This window comes from Oreochromis niloticus, linkage group LG1 (assembly GCF_001858045.2).
Source record: "Oreochromis niloticus isolate F11D_XX linkage group LG1, O_niloticus_UMD_NMBU, whole genome shotgun sequence".
NCBI lineage: Eukaryota > Metazoa > Chordata > Actinopteri > Cichliformes > Cichlidae > Oreochromis > Oreochromis niloticus.
Window position 1 is genome coordinate 38,986,561 of NC_031965.2, and position 18,610 is coordinate 39,005,170.

Genomic DNA, 18,610 nt, shown 5'->3' on the forward strand with positions numbered 1-18,610 from the left:
TAGAGCAGCGTCTACATGTGTCCACAAATTACGAGCATTTTTAGTCTATATGTGTCCAACAGTGGATGCTATCATGTTATAATTAGCTGAGATTTAATGCAGAAAAAAAAGTCACACTCAGTTTTTTTCTTCTGATTTTATATTATTACATGAATTAACATAATTTACAGTTAATTACTTGTTCCTGGTTATTACTATAAAGTTTGCTACTATTTCTTCATTTCTTCAGAGATTTCCCGTCATAACCGAAGGACGTCGCAGACGGCAGTCGATGTGGAGTAGCTAGCTAACAAGCTGCACGGGTCGCCTTCAACTCCGGAGTTGCATCACTGCATGACACAGAAATATTTCTGGGACTTTTGAGAGTGTCCTGACGCTCTGAATCTTTTGTTTTGTTAACAGTAGTTTTCAGTGACCTGATGAAAAGTTTTGTGCAGCGTACAGACCGACATGTTTTTAATGCAGGAATTCAAAATAAGTGACTGGAGTCTTGCAAACATATGGCTTTTTATTAAACTGAATGAATATTGTAACATTAATTCAAAAGAAACATGAACATCTATCCACATGTCTCGGTTTTTGCTCTTTTTTTAATATGAACGAATCCAAACAACAAACGAGTGCGACCTTAAATCTGAGTCACGCGTTTAAATACAGACTGAAAGGAAATATGCAGAATACCGAGCAAAACCAGAACAGTAAACCATGGTGAAATCAGGAATGTACAACACAGTGTTTATGTTCACGTAAAGAAACGTAATGTTAGTGGCGAAATTCTTCCATTTTACACAGCTTCTTTTCTTTTGGTGTCTTTCAGAACAAATTATTCACAGAATCTACAGCTCAAACATTTTGTTTCCGGCTCTTTGTGTAAGGTGTGCTCAGGGGAAGGGGCCAGATTCAGAAACTGCATTTTTTCATGATTATTTCTCAGTGTTTGACTCTTTCACAGTACATCCTTCCTGCCTCCAGAGGTGGCATCTTTCTGCCGTTTGTCCAGTCGGTGAGGTTACTGCAAGAAACCACGCGAACAACATGAAGTCTGGCTGCGTGAGAACATTTCTTTACAAAAACACCAACAAAAAACAGGATTTCACCTTTTCAGTCAACATTTTCTATATATTTTACTGTTTTAGGCCACGCCCACGCCTGAATACTGCTGTTAAAAACGATGAAGGTGAGCGAAGACCGGGCGGACCTCTTAATACTGCATAACCCCTCCCACAACACAAAGGGTCCATACACACACACACACACACACACACACACACACACACACAACTGTGAACTGAGAAAAATCTTTGGTCAACATTAGCAGTTTGCAACAAAGAGAACAGTAAAGACAGATCATAGAAACACCGTACAATAACTTATTGTTCTACCTCACAACACAATAGCTTTTCAACAGAGACTGTTTTGCTGGAACGAGTGAAATGATGAGTGTAGGAGTTACTTCACTACGGCTTCACGGGGCAGACGTGGACGTCCGACGACAGAAACACTGGAAGAGAAAAAAACACTTGCAGGACACGGCTCCGTGATTCGACAACACAAGGAAAACTTTAGTCCACACGGATGATTTTTTTTTAAAGGGCTCAAAGGCAAACCAATTTAAAATAAATCAGCACGACACGACACTGAAACCAACTGGCTGACCTGTGCAGGTTTTGGTTGTTTTAAATGAATTTGGTTTCCTCTCTGCTCGTCCCTTTCTCGCCTAAAGTAACGGATGAATGACGGCGTGATGTTTCAAAAGTGCTAACGGGTGAGCCTTCTTTATTACGCGCCCAGGAAAAACAACAAAAGGACAACTTGGACAAAGTAAATGTTGGCCTTTGAGGTCAGAGCCCTACTCCTGTTCCATGGGGGAACCCGAGCTAACAGCCAGGTTCCTGTGGAGGTTCGGGTTCTGGCTGTGCCTGTTCCTGCTCCGTACGGAGGAGAACGACGTGTCGCAGCCGGGGACTTTACACTTGTGAAGAAGTCTCAGATGGACAGTCTTATAATGGGCTCTGAATGTGCCCTTGTTGCTGTAGACCTTTTGGCAGACGTGGCACGTTATTGGAGATCCACCCCCACCTCCCTGAAGCCCTCCTTGTCCTCCCTCGCCACAGCCCAGGGTCCTTCCCCCTCGAGCGGAAGCTCGTCGCCCCCGGGCCTACCCACGCCGATCCCATCGCAGCTTTCATCGCTGTCCTCCACGGGGAGCGCCTCCTCCTCGTCTTCCTCGGCCCCCTCCCCTTCCTCGCTCCCAGCTCCGTCTGAGTCCCAGGAAGACTGAGCGCTGCCGCGAGGCGGAGCAGAGGAGGAGGTGCTCAGGTCCAGGACTGCCCCATCCTCCCCACTTACACCGCCTTCCCCACCTCCCAATCCCTGAGTCTCTCCCACCGGAGACGCCTCAGTGCTGTCCAGAGCCGTGGACATTTTGCTCATCGGGAAGACCAGACCCATGCGGTTGTGCCCTCGGAAGATGACGGAGGTCTGGCCGCTCGGGTCCCGGTGGGGCGGGTCTCGGTCCCGCTGCTCTTGGAAGTACTCCAGCCCGGCAGAGTCTCTGTCTCGACAAAGGGAGGAGTGAGAGTAGAGGGCGTTGGCTGGGCTGAAGGAGTCTTTGGTCAGCAGCTTGTGGTGCAGGTTCAGATTGGCGCTGTGTCTGCGGGTGAAAAACAAACATTACACTGTGAGTGTTTCAGTCAGTTTACAGCTGTTTACCTCAAAATTTCATCTGGAACATTTATTGTTATTGCAGCTGCACAAAGAGTGATGAGCGTCCGTTTGAATCCGAGTGCACATCGCACTGAGAGAGAGGAGGGTATCAGAGTTTGGATCACTTTTGGAAGGTTCGGATAAAAAGTGTCTTCAGTGTCTTTAACAATATAATTAAAACAAGGTGACAAGATTTCAGGTGACACGGTGGCTGTTTTCCACAAACATTAAGACAGGGCAGCGTTTTTAGCCCTGTGGAGTGGTTTGGGTACAAAGTATCTGAGAACCACCTTCCGAAATGTAGATTAGTACTGCTATTAGCTGATGAAGGTTCAGTTCAATTCAGCTGTATTTATATAGCACCAAAACAACACAACATACAACACAGCAACGGTCGCTTTATACAGTAAAGACCCAACAGTCAGGGACGACTACGGGCAAGCAGTAGGCGACACCGGGGAAGAAAAACTCCTTTTTAACACGTTCTGATTCGCAGGGGTCACACTGCTGTTCTGTCGCTATGGTGATGCTGAACTGTCCCCTTTCAAAGAGCGAGAGCCTGAATCTGGAGCAGGCGAGGTTTTTTCCTGTTTGTGAGTTTTTCCTCTCCACTGTCACCAAATGCTAACTGACAGGGGGTCATCTGATGGTCTATTGATATTTTACCTTACACTATAATGAGCCTTGAGGCGACTGCTGTTGTGATTTGGTGCTTTATAAGTACAAATGGATCGATCTGTATCTGTGAGACGCAGCCAGCATGAGAACGGGCTGTCATCACACACGTACAGTCTTTAACCTGTGAGGGAATCAGCAGTGAGCGCCAAAGCCTGACTCTGTTTTTGATTGACGAGGCTCGAGGAAACAGTTTGTTAAAGCAGATGCATTTTCAGCTGCGGCTGCACCGTCAGTGCAAACAGATGCAGTTTTTAATTTTTCCTACAGATTCATGAATACAGAAACCTGACGTGGTGCTGCACAGACATGCAGGCAGAAGTTACTGTTAAAATACTCAAACGTGCACTTGTGTCAGGAGGAGAAATCGAGCTCCTCTCACCTGTCTCTGCTCCTGCGGGAGGGGAAGGCGGCGTTGCAGCCGTCCACCGTGCACATGTGCATCTCCTTCAGGTGGACGTTTTGGTAGTGCATCTTGACGCTGTAGGGGTTTTTGAAGTTCTTGCTGCAGATCTCACAGTGGTGCGGCAGGACGGCTTCGGGATCGAGGTGAGATAACCCCGAGTCTCCGTAGTCATCTCCGCAGCCATCGGACGCCTCCCTCTCTATGAGCTGGAGGCCGCCACCATTCGTCAGCCTGTGCTCGCCGTCGTCCCACTTGAGTTCTGACATCTTGTTGAGGGCGTGCTCGCGGTCCTCCCTCTCTGTGTTGCTGTCGGGGTCCTGGCAGAGCGAGCTGTCGTCACAGTGATTGTCCATCAGCCTGTTTTCGAAGGGGGAGGACGCGCAGGTGATGACACCGGTCTCGGCTAGCCTCGAGCCGTCGTCTTTGTCTGCCCTCTCTGTCAGTTCTCTCTCCAAACTTTGCTCTCTCTCCGTGTCTTTGCCCTGGTACGCTTCTCTGGCTTCCTTCTCCTCCCCAGCTTGTCTTGTGCACAGACGTCCTTCCTCTTTGTTACCGTCGCACTCGTCCTTGTCTCTGCCGTGTAAGGGAGCCTCATCCTCGGAGCTGCTCTCCTTATCCTGCTCGTCTCGCTCCACCATCTCCTTTTCTATCTTTATTGGCATGCTGGACTTGCGAGACTTTTTCTTTGGTATCGGGTCAGTCGTGCAGGGCTCGGGGGCTGTGATGGGTTTGACGGGCACAGAGGAGGACAGCAGAGGAAGCGAGGGTAGCGTTCCCGGGGTGTTGGCGAGCTCAGCTGGGGTTACCAGGCTTCTGTAGAAAGGCAGGACCGGCTGGACTGTTTTTAAGTTTGGGAAGAGGATGCCGCTCTGGCCCATGCTGGGGAACGAGCTGCTGTGGAGCTTGGAGCCAGAGTCCATGTGGCTCACCATGTAGCTGGACACCGATTTTTGGCTCTCTGCAGAGCAGATGGAGATGGGGGTGCCGTATTCAGGCCTCTTCTCTCCTTGAGAGCTCTCATCAGCGGACAAGTTGCTCCGCAGGTCTTTATCGCGGTTGTTGCGGTTCATGGGCATATGAAGGCGCGGGTTTGGGTTGGCACTGTGGCGATTGCGGCTGCGCAGCGAGCTGAACACCATATTGCAGCCCTCGATGGTGCACTTGTGCTTGATCTTGAGGTGCACTGCGTTGTAGTGGATTTTCAGCGTGCCTTTGTCATAGAACGTCTTCTCGCAGGCGTTGCAAAACACACGACCCTTTTTCAGAGAGCCTCCTCCGGCGACACCTCCCGAGACGCCGCCACCGCTCCCGTTTCTGTCCAGCGAGCGCAGTTTGCTCTCCGGTGACATCTGGGTCACGTCGGAGCTGATGGACGGCGTGCACGGTGTGGAGGGCCCGTCTGAGTAATTGTCACTGGTGGAGAAGTCCTCGGCCTCGATCTTCGTGCCGGCGGAGAGGCCGTCCACCGGCTTGTCTCCACTTCGGTTGAGGTCAGCCGTGAACGAGATGGTGCCGGAGCTGAGCAGCGTGCTCTCTGACGGGTGCGACAGAGAGGGGTGATTGTCCCTGAGCAGACCGTCCCGCCCCTGAACGTCCTGCCGCTGGCCCTGCTGTTCCATCGGCCCGCGGCACAGCGGCTGGTGCTGTTGATGTTGCTGGTGCTGCTGTTGCATCGCCCCTGTCTGCGAGCCCAGGAACGGCGCCGGAACAGAGCCGAGCAGCTGGAACGGCAGCATGAAGGCCATGCTGTTGATGAAGTTCTCGAAGTGGTGCATGCTGTTGCCGCTCAGCTTATCGGTCTTGGACGCGGAGAGGTTGGCAGCCGTGCGGGGGGTGTTTCGCTCGATGAACGTGCGGATGTCAGAGTTGGTGCGGGTGCTGGGAACCAGCACTGCCTGGCCCTCTTTGTCCTGCAGAGCCATCAGCTCCACGATGGATTTGGTCTCCCCGAAACGCAGGAACTGCTGCAGCGTGGCGATCTCCTCCTCGAACGTCATGATCGCCCAACGGTCCAACACCTTCCCCGCGACATCCTGCAGAGAGAAGAGAGGAGAGGGCAGGGGAAGTAGGAGAAAGAAAGGAGAGAGCGGTTTCATCATCGGCATTAAAAGTGTCTGCTGGTTTGCTCATACATATTCACACAGTGGGCTGCACGACACACCTTATAAAGCAGATTGGCAGGGCGGCTAAATAAAGGAATCAGATGGAGTGTTAATGCGAGCGGGCAGCGCAGAACCCTGAGAAAGCTCATTACACAGACACGCAGCGCTTCATCTCGCAGGTCATTTCTCTTCATTTAAATCATGTGGATGTGCCTGCTCTGCATCGGCAGGACACACACGCACACGCACACTCCCAAAGGCGAGCGCAAATAAATACGTGCACAACATACCACACACACACATATCTGCGGCGAGGGCGGGGTGAGCAGAAGGCGCCGTGCATTGATCAAGCGGGTCCTCTCTCCCTCAGCCCGGCTGTAATCACATGTGAGTTTGGGGGTCTTTGAAAGTGAGGAGCGGCTTCGTGCCATAACCGCGATTAATATTTCATCACAGAGCATTCATTGGGTGCCTGTCGAGGATTCTGACTCTACGTTCGCCATTAGATGAGCTAACATGAATTAAACGCAGCCCAGCTTGAATACTTGATGATGTACTAATCGAAGTGAGATCTGTGTGCGCGCCTGACACGGCGCCTGCAGCCTCGGACCCGGCCGGCTTGGCGCCGGCTTGAGAGGAAATCTGGAGCAAAAGACATAATGTTTACAAATGTACCGGGCGCAGTTCGGAGACCTCCCCGAGCCCGGTGGTACCGTCTCGGCGGGGTACCGGCTTGTGGCATCGCTTTGCCGCGGCACACCCCCGCCCTTTCCTGCCTGGCGTCAGGCATGATTTCCTGACACCCCCTCCCCCTCCTCCCTCGCAATCCTCAGAAATTCCTTCAGTCTATCCCTTCAAGTACTCTCCAGGCCGCGGTGGTGTTTCTCAGGTGTCCTGCTCACACGTCTATCCAGGAAAGTGTTTTAACTTTGTTTTTCGTCACTGCGGCGGCCAAAAAACTGAGTCTGAACACAACCTGAGTCCACAAAATGCTGGAAAAACAGGAAGGAAGTGAAGGCGTGATATTTAAAAATATGCATTGATCTTGGGTCGTAATGCACGTCCAATAATATCGGAAATAATCGTTCTTGCCTCACAGACGCTCATCTCCTCCATGCACTCAAAAAAACATGCAGTACACAAAGTTATAGATGATTATTTCAGGTTTCTCTGAAAGAGATTTTGGCCAGAACAAAACTGAATCCAACAGCTTGAATTGAATCTAACATTCAATTCAACTTTATTGATACAGCACCAAATCACAACAACAGTCACCTCAAGGTGCTTTATATTGTAAGGTAAACCCTACAATAATAGATACAGAGAAAAACCCAACAATCATATGATCCCCTATGAGCAAGCACTTTGGCGACAGTGGGAAGGAAAAACTCGGTTTTAACAGGAAGAAACCTCCGGCAGAACCAGGCTCAGGGAGGGGCGGGGCCATCTGCTGCAACCGGTTGTGGTGAGAGATGACATGTCTGTGTTTATCAAATGGTTACGATCAACAAAGAAATGCACAGATTGTTGTGAAATAAGTGAACAGTCAGACTTCAGCCTGCACCTCCTCTAACATCCACTAGAGGCTCCAGTCTCGGTGAGTCGCTCTCCATAGACTCCCATGTTAAACGGCTCCAGCAGAAGAAAACACATTTACAGGCCGATGCACTCAGAATACGACTGTAAGCAGAGTCTGTGGCTATCAGCAAAAAAGCAACGTCCCCCATCGTGATTTCTTTTGTAAAATTATTAAATTAATTTTTATAGAACTTTTCTTTGTAGAAGAGTGCTGAGCTTAGTTTAGGATAAACACTGGAGGCAGCTAAACTGAAGCCTTAAACTGATGTATGAAGACAGACGATAGAAGGCCTCTTTCTGAAGCTTCTCCAGCTGCAGCCAGATGCAGCACAGGTGTCACTCATGAGGTGTCCACAGGTGCACCAGGCACACATTTTTTTAATGTGCAAGGTTACTTACTGTTCTATTCAAACGTGAACGACGACCACTTTGTGAACCTGATCATCGAATCCCTGCTCCCCTGACTGATGAGCTGACTCCTGGCAGCCACACATGCAGGTGGCGTCGTGCCGCAGATTGTTGCTGAACGCTAACATGTTCAGTCAAACTGTTCCTGAAATGTCGCGCACACCAGCCGAGGTTTCTGCAGTCCTAAGTGCTCACCTGCAGCACGTATCCTCGTATGTAGTCCTGCAGCGTCCAGTCGAGCGCGTTCAGGATTTGGATCACCTCCTCCTGCTTCAGGACGGAGAACAGGCGGTCCAGGAGGATCTTGAGGCGGATGGGGATGGCCTGCGTGCCGTACAGCATCAGGCTGCAGATGTCGAACACCACGTTGGAGTGGACGATCTCCACCTGGCTGCTCTGGTACATGTGGTGCACCTTCAGCTTGCTCAGGGCTGAAACACAGGGGTCACGTTTGAGCAGATTAGATTAATCTGAGTTTACAGAGTTTAAATCAGCTCCGCCTGGGTGGTGCATGTGTGTTTGTGCTACTGCATGTTCACATTTCACGTTCCTGTCCGCTCTCTCACTCCGCTTGCATTATTAAATTGAGTTCAGGCATTTATTAATCTATTTTTGATCGGTCGAATCTTTGGGCCTAAATGTAACAAATCAAATAAAAACAGGAACAAAAGAAAAAGAATTAAAAATAAATAAACAATAATCTTCATTAGTTATGTGATTAAATGTTGGACAACAAATAAAATCTGTTCACTGCACTTCAGTTTGCTCAGCAACTTTAATCTTTATTATTATTAATTGGTTTCATTTATTGAGCAATTTCCTGTTAGAACGTTTTACTACTTTTTAATTTACTTGTTATTCTTTCGATCATTTTATTTATTTTGTTTAAAAAAAAATAAATTTCTATTTTAAGTTTTATTTAACAAAATTTTAATTTAGCTTTTTTTATTATAATACCTTAATTTTGCTTATTTTTATTCAGTATTATTACATTTTATTTAGATTTTTATTTATTGAACTTCTTTAGTTATTTATTTTTATGTCATTTACATTTTATTTTAACTCGTTTTTTGTCCTTTAGAAATTTGGCTTTAGATTTCGGGGATATTTCACTTGATGAAACCTTATTCTGGCGTCTAACTTTGTGCTCTATGAAAGTAATGAAACGCTGAACGTGTGGACATAAATCAGAGATATTTGACTCTTGTGTGTAAAGTAAAATATTGCGTGTGTATGACATCAGAGTGGGTATTACTGGTGGAGGACGATGTTAACTGGAGCAAATAACGCAGCATTCAAGTCTGTTTTGCAGAAATAATCATCAGAACACAAAATGATGGTGATTCATGCAGAGTGTTGGACACATTAGAATAATTACAGGAAATAAATGTGACTCTCGCTCTGTAAACTCTGACTTCCAGAGCTTCAGTGATCGTTAAAATCCCGCTGCGGTCGCCCTGTTAGTCCACCACGCTCCTCTGTGTTTGCGCCACAGAGCGATGACTCTAAATGACTTTTAAAGGTTCGGTTCACATAAATCAGAAAACAGCTCCGGTTCTCCAGATTTTCAGATGATATCACAATAAAGTGATGAGCTTTCATGTTTCAGCATCTGAGTCCAACAGACGGAGACGATTCTGGACAAAAAGCCTTCAGGCGTTACTCAAAGTACTCTTACTTTAAATCACACTTTTCTGGCCTTTGTGAGAACTCAAAGAATGTTTTGGTTTTTTTTACTTCGTGCTTTGCTTTAAAAAAAAAAAAAAAGCTGCATAAATAATATTTAGTGAATTAAATCCTCAGTCAAGAAAAATGAATTCTTTTTGATTTTCTGTTTGCGATTTTCTTTTAAATAGACCGATTGTGTCTGCAGGGTTCTGGAAACGTCTTATTTATGTGAGGAAGAACGACAGACTGGGAGTAAACTGGGATGTCTCAGCTGGTGTCTGCTGGGAGTAAACTGGGATGTACCGCAGACAGGAGCTCAGGGTTCTGTGTCATCTTTAAAATCAACACTTTTTTCTCCTGAGTCAGCAAACGTGAACAACAGGAGTCACGCACGCCAACGAAGGCAGAGGGTCAAACATGTCGTCGTGCGTCGTGGGATACTCGATTACACGCAGGTTTTCTCTCTGTGACGGTTCCTGATGTTTAACCTGGTTCTGCTGTAAAAACAGTTAAACCTGTAAAAGCGACAGCGTCATCACTGCGCTCACTGTCAGAGTCTTTTCTAACTTTATTTAAACACATCCATGTGAACAATGCTGTGCAGTTCTGCAGCCACACTCCAGGTTCATGTTGCATCTCTGTTTAAATTTAAACGTGGTCGTAAAATCTCCCTGACCACAGCATCCGTCTGATGCTCAAAGCCTCCGACTGTGTCTGAACTTCAACAATGCTCTGCTCTCCTTTATTTAACATTTAAACACAGCTCACATCTTATGGTCTCACAGGACACAGCTGCACGTTTCACTTACAGTAAATCTGAAAAATAATAAAACTAAAGACAGGAAGCTACTTTCTTGATTCCATTTTAATGGTTTTATTTGTGAGTCTGTCAGCAAACTGGAAATTTGATTCTTTGGCACACAGATAAATAGATTCAGATTTCAGTGTGAAAGCTTTTTAAATCAAAGATTTCTGACTGATAATAACGATAAACTCTCGTCTTACCGTGAGCCACCCAGCCATGCTTGCAGTTTTCACACTGCCTCCTCTTCAGCTTCCCCGGCTTGAAGCTGTCACAGTTACAGTTCACCAAAGTGCAGCAGATAGCCTGTCAACACGCACGCACACACACACACACACACAGAAAGCAGATAAAATCAGATAAACTGCAGGTTTTCTTTTCCTGTGTTTTGAACAGTTTTCCTTACATTAAAACACTGCAGAGGCCTTTCACACGTTTAGTCACACTGGATGTGGGACACTAACGGAAACACCAAATTCCTGACATCAAGACCTGACACGACTGATGTCGAGGCCTCTCTGTAATTTTATAAATTACCAAACGAAAAATATTTCATGTATTTCTTACAGAAAATCACCAGTAATTTAACACCTGTGTGGGGTTAAAATGACCTGTAGAAAAACCAAAGCAGAACTGAGCAGCAGAGCATGGAGACGATCAGCTGCAGGTTTTAAAAAGCATTTAACACATTTTAAAGTTTGTAATTAATTAACAGGCAGGCACTTAATGGCAGCTTTGACTGATAATAAGCGTCAGAGTGCTGCATTTATATTTGGTGTTGAAGGCAGTAAAAATATTCAAAGTGTCAAAAACAAAAAATCTGCAAAATTATCAAAACTGTGAAAACGAAACATTTAAAATTACAGTGAATGCAATTTTTTAATGAGAAGAAAGATGAAGGAAAAACTGACAAAGTGAATAAAATGATTATTGTTACATTTGTATTGTTATTTTTAGATTCCAGGTAAGCAGCAGTCAGTCACCCTCAGAGTCTTATCAGGTGGTAATAACAACAACAATAATAATAAAGTATTTATTTGTGCAGTTTTTTGTTTTTTTCCATGCAGCGATGCGGTGGCTGCAGAGGAAACCAGGTGAGCGCTGCACCTGAGAGCTGTGGTGCTCTCCAGCAGCCTTGCTGTGCTTAGTGCCACATTGAATTCACATGTTCATAGCACATATTAATGTGCCACATATATATAAAACCTTCTTCTGTTTTTTAGAAATAATTTTGGGATCACGTCAGGTCGATTTAGCAGCAAACTCCTCCTGTGCTGCAAACCAGCTCGACGATTGTTTAGCTGTTGGATTCGTATGGGCATCGTGATTTTTTTATTGTAGTCTTTATTTATTTGAATCATTGGCTGATGGTTTATGATGAAGTTGACGTCTTTTCATAATGTGGTTAGCAGATCAGCAGAGTCACAAACATGCTGTTTAACATGTTTTTGTGTTTGCGCAGGAAAAGTAATTTACTGTAATTAGAGTAATTTATGTCCATCCTTAAAAATCCGTCAGTGTTTCCATAAAACATATGAAGATCATGTAATTAAATTTAAAAAAAATAAATCAGCAAACGTGATCAGAAACTGGAACCCCGACAACAAACCTCCACCTCAGTACGCAGTCAAGGAAAAAAAGAAGTGCTGAGTGTGTGTGTGTGTGTGTGTGTGTGTGTGTGCGCGGTTGTAGCTTCGCTCTTCTTACAAAGCTACATAAAAAATGTACAACCGTGAAGTCGCCCGTGGAAACTGAAAGAAGGAGCACGACTGCCTTTGGTGATTTCTCTCCCATCACTTCGTGGTTGCCCTGTTAGCACAGGTGTGTGTGTGTGTGTGTGTGTGTGTGTGTGTGTGCAGGGCTGCCGGGCGGGTCGGACACACCTGGACCACAAAACCAATCAATGACAGCCTGAGGCGTGTGCACACACACACACACACACACACACACACACACACACACAGGGTTCAGAGGGCTCTGTCCATTACCTCCTCAGCTAATGGGATGAAGATGCAGGAAGTGATGACGACAATAATGAGTCAAGTTTTCTGAGGAGCTGCTGACTGTGCAGCGACCTGCAGAGAGGAGCCCTACACTAAAAATGACTCCACTTCCTGCTCCCTCTAAAAAAAAAAAGAGTCATATCTGAACGGAGGCGCATCATCAGATTTATGATCAAAGCCGCTGTTGTTAGCGCTACATGCTGAAAACCTTGGGGTGGCTGCGCTCCGCCACCTCTCTCCCTCCGCATCTATAATGCATGATCAGCGGGGGTTTAGTATACATGAGCAGCATGCTCATCTCCACTAGAGCCTGGTCCCTCTCCACGAGGAGGAAGAGCGTGGGCGGATGGGTAAGGAGCCTCCTCCTCCTCGTTTAGTCAGTTCTACGCTTGAGGCTGGGCTCGTCCTTCACCTCGTGGTAACCTCGCATCGTTAGGACGAATAAACGGACCCGAGGTGAAGGTGGCGGCAGCTACCTGAGCGCAGGGTGGCAGCTCCAGCCTCCGGCCCTGTGACGGCCGTCTGCCGCCCTGTCTGCACCCTCTCCACCGGCCTCTTATGTTGGGTTTTACCTCCCGAGGACCACGGCGGCCTCCTCGGGACAGCGGCAAGGTGTGAAAACCCCTTTGCTCATCTCTCAGCAACATAATCCCATCATTACAGAGCGCCGAGACCCAACACGGCCCAATTAGTCTAATCCCGTCTTGCTGTGGGTGCACACACACCTCCTGCTGCTGCCCCTCCTAATATACATCTCAATCACACACACACACACACACACACACACACACACACACACACACACACACACACACACACACACACACACATTCCAGTGCTTGGAGTCGTTTATCTTAATTAGCGAGTCACTTCATGAGTTCCTGAGAAGAAGAAGAAGAGGTGGAGGAGGAAATATGGCAGCGCGGGCAGGCCACTGCTACCGCCGCTCTCAGTGACCGAGAAGAACCCACCAACCCTCCGCCCACCTCCCTCCCCGCCACCGCCACCATCCCTTTCTCTTTGCTGTTGTCACAACAAAGCGGCAGCTGCTCGCACGCATCAATGACGCCGCTGACAAGAAGACTAATTGCACAAAATGATGCGTCCCCGTCAGACTTCTTCAAGCTAAAGTTAACACGGTGTCACTTTCTTTATATCGCCGATGTACAGCAGTGTAACCCCCACCCCCCGCCTCCGCCTCCTCCGCCACGTTACACGTCTTCGATTAGCACCGTGACAGCACGGGGCATCGAATAAACGACAAAACGAAAGCGCGCTGTCGTCAGGAGGGGACGCATTCATTTCACTGCACTGGGTGAGCAACCGTGAACACTTTAATGCGAGTTCCTCTCATTCACAGAAAAATCAACTTCCACTCTCAGAGCTTTCCTCCACATCTCAGGTGTCCCGAGGTCGTGTGATGACACCTCAGCTCTGCTGATTAAACAAACAGGTGCATGAATGATGCAGAATCAAAGGAAGCCATGCAGCCTTGGTTCTCTCTGTATACATTCGTATGACATGTTTGCGCTCCCATCTTTAACGTGAAAACAGATGCAGCCTCGTGGCGTGCACGTTCTGATTCTGACGCCGTCTTTCCGGTTTGTTTCAGCATTTAGTTTGAGGCCGTGTGTGGGATGGAGGCCGCGGAGGGAGAGGAGGTGAGGGTAGGACAAGACAAAAGTGAGAGGCGAAGAAGAAGAAGCAGGAGGAGGAGGTGGAGGTAAGTATGCCATAAAACAGCATCCATACTCTGACGATGTGAAATCTCTCCACACTCAGCAGCGGGGTTCAATGGATTTTACTGGCTTCGGGTTAACCTGCACACATTATTGTGCCGCCGTTACAAAGACTGACACTTTTATGAGAATTATTAAAAGCTTTAAACGCAGCTGCTTCCCGGTGATCAGATCTGCTTTCTCGCTCCACCGCGTCTTAAAAATACGTGGAATAAAACACAAACACGCCTTCAAGGCCAGACGCAGAAAGAAAAGAAGAAGCTGGAACATCATGTGTGCGTCCACTGCTGCAGCCACACACACACAGAGAAAGAAAATGACATCGTCCTCTCTGGCGTTTAAAATAAACTCTTTAAAATATGTCTGCGTCCTCAGAGACTCGCGGGAGCGAACAGCTGCTTGGACGCGGGCCGTGCGGGGATGGACGGGGACACGTTGGACTAATGCGCTGGAAAACTAATCAATTAGCAGCAGCTCGCTCGACTCTGACTGCTGCCAAAGAGCCGCGAGGAAAAGGGAGAGACTGACGGCCAAGTACGAGGGATCACATTTTACTGTCAGCCATTAATCAGTTAACGCGACGATTACACAGAAGGGATAAAAACAGGAAGTGTGCATGATGGGAAGAAGAAATCGTCTGCGATTCGGCACAGATATCCCTCAGCTTTACTTTTTTTGTGTAAACTGATAAATTCTTGGCGAAAACATCCTTGAACCCACCGAGAGCTGAGAGAGAGAATTTATTTCTCCCCTTCACGCTGGAAACAACAAATCAAAGAAAGATCATCATCATTTATTATTATTATTTTTAGGATTTTATCACGAGCGCCTACAAACATCCAAACCACGAAGCAGTTTATTCAGAAAACACTATTTACTGACACTTATTAGATTAATTATGAGAGATAAAATGTAAAAACACTGCTCGAGTAAATCCTCCTCAAACCTGTTCAGTTTGGTTTATAACTGATCTCTTCATAAAAATGAATAATGCCGTTTAATACGAAACACAGTCATTGGATTTTTATTTCAAATTAAAATGACTGATGTTGTTTATCTGAGCAGAAAAAATCCGATCCACATATCGATGGCATGAGAATTTATTTTTCCACTTTTCTGTTTTACATCATTAAATTTTACAGTTTGGATTTTCAGACAAAGTAAGAATTTCTCTCCAAACACGACATTTTCCTTCTCTAATATGGCTTCAAACAGAAAACAGTCACAAAACTGCAGAAATGCTCAAATATAATTTTATCTCTCAGACATTAAAGTTATGAAGGAAAAAAATGACACAGCAGCAGTTTAGTCACAAAAAACTCAGACCAACGCGACTCTGTTCATTCAGAAAACTGTCAAGTTTTACTTTGAAATTAACCAGCAGCATTCATGCATGTTTAATAAAAATCACACACACACACACACAGAGTAATGAATATTTGATAGAAGCCAACACACACAGTATCAGTCAGGAATTCGGAGGGAGGACCGTGCTCCTGGTACCGCTCGCTTATCTCCCACCAGTGAAACCAGCACAGCACCAAAACCTGCAGCTTCACCTGACCTCACCATGGACACAGCCTGTGTGTGTGTGTGTGTGTGTGTGTGTGTGTGTGTGTGTGTGTGTGGGTGTGTGTGTGTGTGTGTGGGTGACAGCTGGTAGTTGAGTCTTACTTGATGACAAGCGTTAGTTATAGTGAGGTTAGGATACGCGAGCTTCTGATTTCGTCTCCCTGCTCCGAGGAAGCAGCTGACAATAAGAAATTAAAAAAACAAAATCACCCAGAACAATCACAAAAATGTGAACTTTAAACAAACCCTCAGCTGCCGGACCGTCCAGCCTCCTCGCAGGGTTTACTGCACATCAGCACAGCTTTTAAAATTCCCTTAAATGAAAGCAGAAGTGTTTGTGGAAGACGGCGGCCGGTCCTGAGCGGGAGGAGACAAACCCGGGAAAAGCCCGGGCGAGTGCAAGTAGTGACAAGCTGCGTTTGAGCCTATTAGGACTCCATACAGCCCAAAGACAGCGTGAAACACTCGTTATTTCAAACTCATCCAGCAATCAATCACACACATGAATGCAGCGCATGTTTGAACACTGGAGCAGACAAAAAAAGATCTTTACCTGCAGATCCATGAGAGGAGGAGAAGAGCGGCCTGTCTACAGACAAAGAGATGAAGGAGAAGAAGGAGGCGAGCCAAAGTTTGGTTGGCTTCCTGGTGCTCGTGGCTCCCCGTTAGGAACTTGTAGGGAGTGTTTGGCTCGCAGAGCGAGTAAATGAGGGGAACATGTTAGTACACCGAGTCTGAGGGAGTTTGGCTCCCAGCTACGCTCTGATTAATATCAGATCTCCCTCTCTCCTCGCTGCCTCTTGACAATCTTGTCACATCTGGCTGACAAATCCTCACAAGCCTTTTGGTGGCAGCGCAGAGCACGGGGCGGTGTGTGTGTGTGTGTGTGTGTTAGGGGGTAGGACGGGGGCCACGAGGGGCGGATCGCAGCTCAAGGAGACGCTGAAGGGGGTAAAAGGCTGGAGCAGATACACACAGATACCCCCACCCGCCCCTCATCCTCTCACGGATGGACCATCGTGAAGCTAATGAAGCTGATGAGGCTGGAGCACACACACACACACACACATTATATATAAAGACACACAAAGCGAGGCCGGGGCACTCGCTGTGAATCGTTTTCTGTTGCCCTGCAGCGCTGGAGGAGAGCAGAGAGACACCCGCAGAAAGCAGCGGAGGTACAGAGGGAAACAAAAGGTGGAAAGAGCGAGAGAGCAGCTGGCATAAAGAGAGAGAGGACGAGAGGAAAAGTCACCGAGGGCCGATCGACTCGCATTTCTGCCTCACGCACAAATAAATCTAAATCGCTGCCTCGGTGTAATGGCCTCCTCAGAAAAGCAACCTGTTAGCGGAACAACGTGTGTGTGGATGCAAACACACACACACACACACACGATGGCTGTAATTTACTAAGAATTTACATTCTCACAGTTTTTATTTGTCTTCCACTTTTTTTATTCTGCTGTAAAATAAAAAGGGAACGTCGCAGCTATAAATCTGCTCCTCACACCTTCAAGAAGCGTAAAGGCTTTTTTATTATTCTGTGTGTGACTGATTATGTCCTCAAATCTCAGCTGATTTATGTCAACGTATTTCAAACATGAGGTCAGACAGTTCAGCTAATAACAGTTATTCCACGCTCACTTATCGTTTTCCACACACACCGATGTGGAAGTGAAACCGCTAACGGGGGATAAACCCACGCTGTTTAAACTGTTTACACACACACACACAAACACAGGCGTGAAGAGGTGCTACCAACACCACCGCCGCCACCGCCACACAGACAGCTCAGCTAATTGTTACATGATGGCTGCAACAAAACATTAGGCGGCTCTTAAATTACATTCCGACAGGCTGCGGCCGCGAGGACCCGGCCGGCAGCGAGAGGCAGCGAGAGGCGGCGAGAGGCCACGCCACTCTGCAAACAAACCCACAGACACACAAACAGGCCTCTCACTGCCTCAGAAATCAAGCACCTTAGAATAAATTCAAAGAAGAGAAAAAGAGGAATGCAGAATATTATCTAAGAGGAAGAAACGGCGAACAAAAGAAGTGAATCATGTTTCATGAAGTGCAGAATTCGACTCATCCGGGTTGTTTTTCTCTTTGGATTGTCGGTGACTGGCGTGAAGAACATAACGTCTCCATCAAGTGTTTGAGAGCGAGTCAGAGATGCACACATGCCACGAAAGAAAGTTTCAAAAACTTTAAAATCATCTTTATGTGAATTTAAACTCTCTGCCTGCACAGCTGCTCGTGTTTGACCAACATTTCACATTTTTAAACTTATTAAAGGAGTTTAAACAAAGTTTTTCTGGCATTAATTCTTTACTATGAAAGAGTAAAGTGTAAAAATCCACACACAGCCTGTGTGATAACAGAAACCCTAAATATCAGCTCGAGACCAGCTTTCTGTTTTTGCCCGATCAGTAACAGGATCAGGACACGCTGAACGTCTACATTCAACAACCCAACGCGCCTGTCACCCGAGTCGGCACAACTCCATCCAGCCCGTCTTTGTTCATCGTGTCCTGATGATGTGCGAGACGAGCCGTGGCACACGGAGGATGGCGGCGAAGCGCTCTTACCTCAGCCATTGTCATTAGTCGGATGTTTCCAGGGATACCGCCGAGTTTGCCATTCCCTGCGAGTCCCACAAAACAACTGCCTCCAACTCTCCTGTCCGCACAAGTACTAACGCGAAAGAGCCATCACACCCAGCAGCGTCTCCTTCAACAGCAGACACACATGTGCTCCTCTCCCTCACACACACACACACACACACACACACAGAGCCGCCACCACTCGAACAAAAAAAAGAGAGAAGAAGAAGTCCCTGTGCTTTTACTCTCACTGCACACACACACAGACACACGCCTCCTCTGCTTTCTCTCCTCTAATGCCGGACTCGCTCTAAACTACTCAAGATGTTCAGTGTGTGTGTGTGT

The 18,610-nt window shown here is 47.0% G+C and overlaps 1 protein-coding gene across 1 annotated transcript; it reads right to left on the bottom strand.

Annotated features, from left to right (window-relative positions):
- Positions 1–490: 490 nt before the first annotated feature.
- On the bottom strand, positions 491–18,610 carry bnc1 (basonuclin zinc finger protein 1). Its single transcript, XM_005447828.3, is given in 6 exon segments — positions 491–2,091; positions 2,094–2,653; positions 3,764–5,820; positions 8,071–8,306; positions 10,549–10,651; positions 18,251–18,610. Coding segments are annotated over 6 exon segments (3,213 nt in total). The 5' UTR covers positions 18,266–18,610; the 3' UTR covers positions 491–1,849.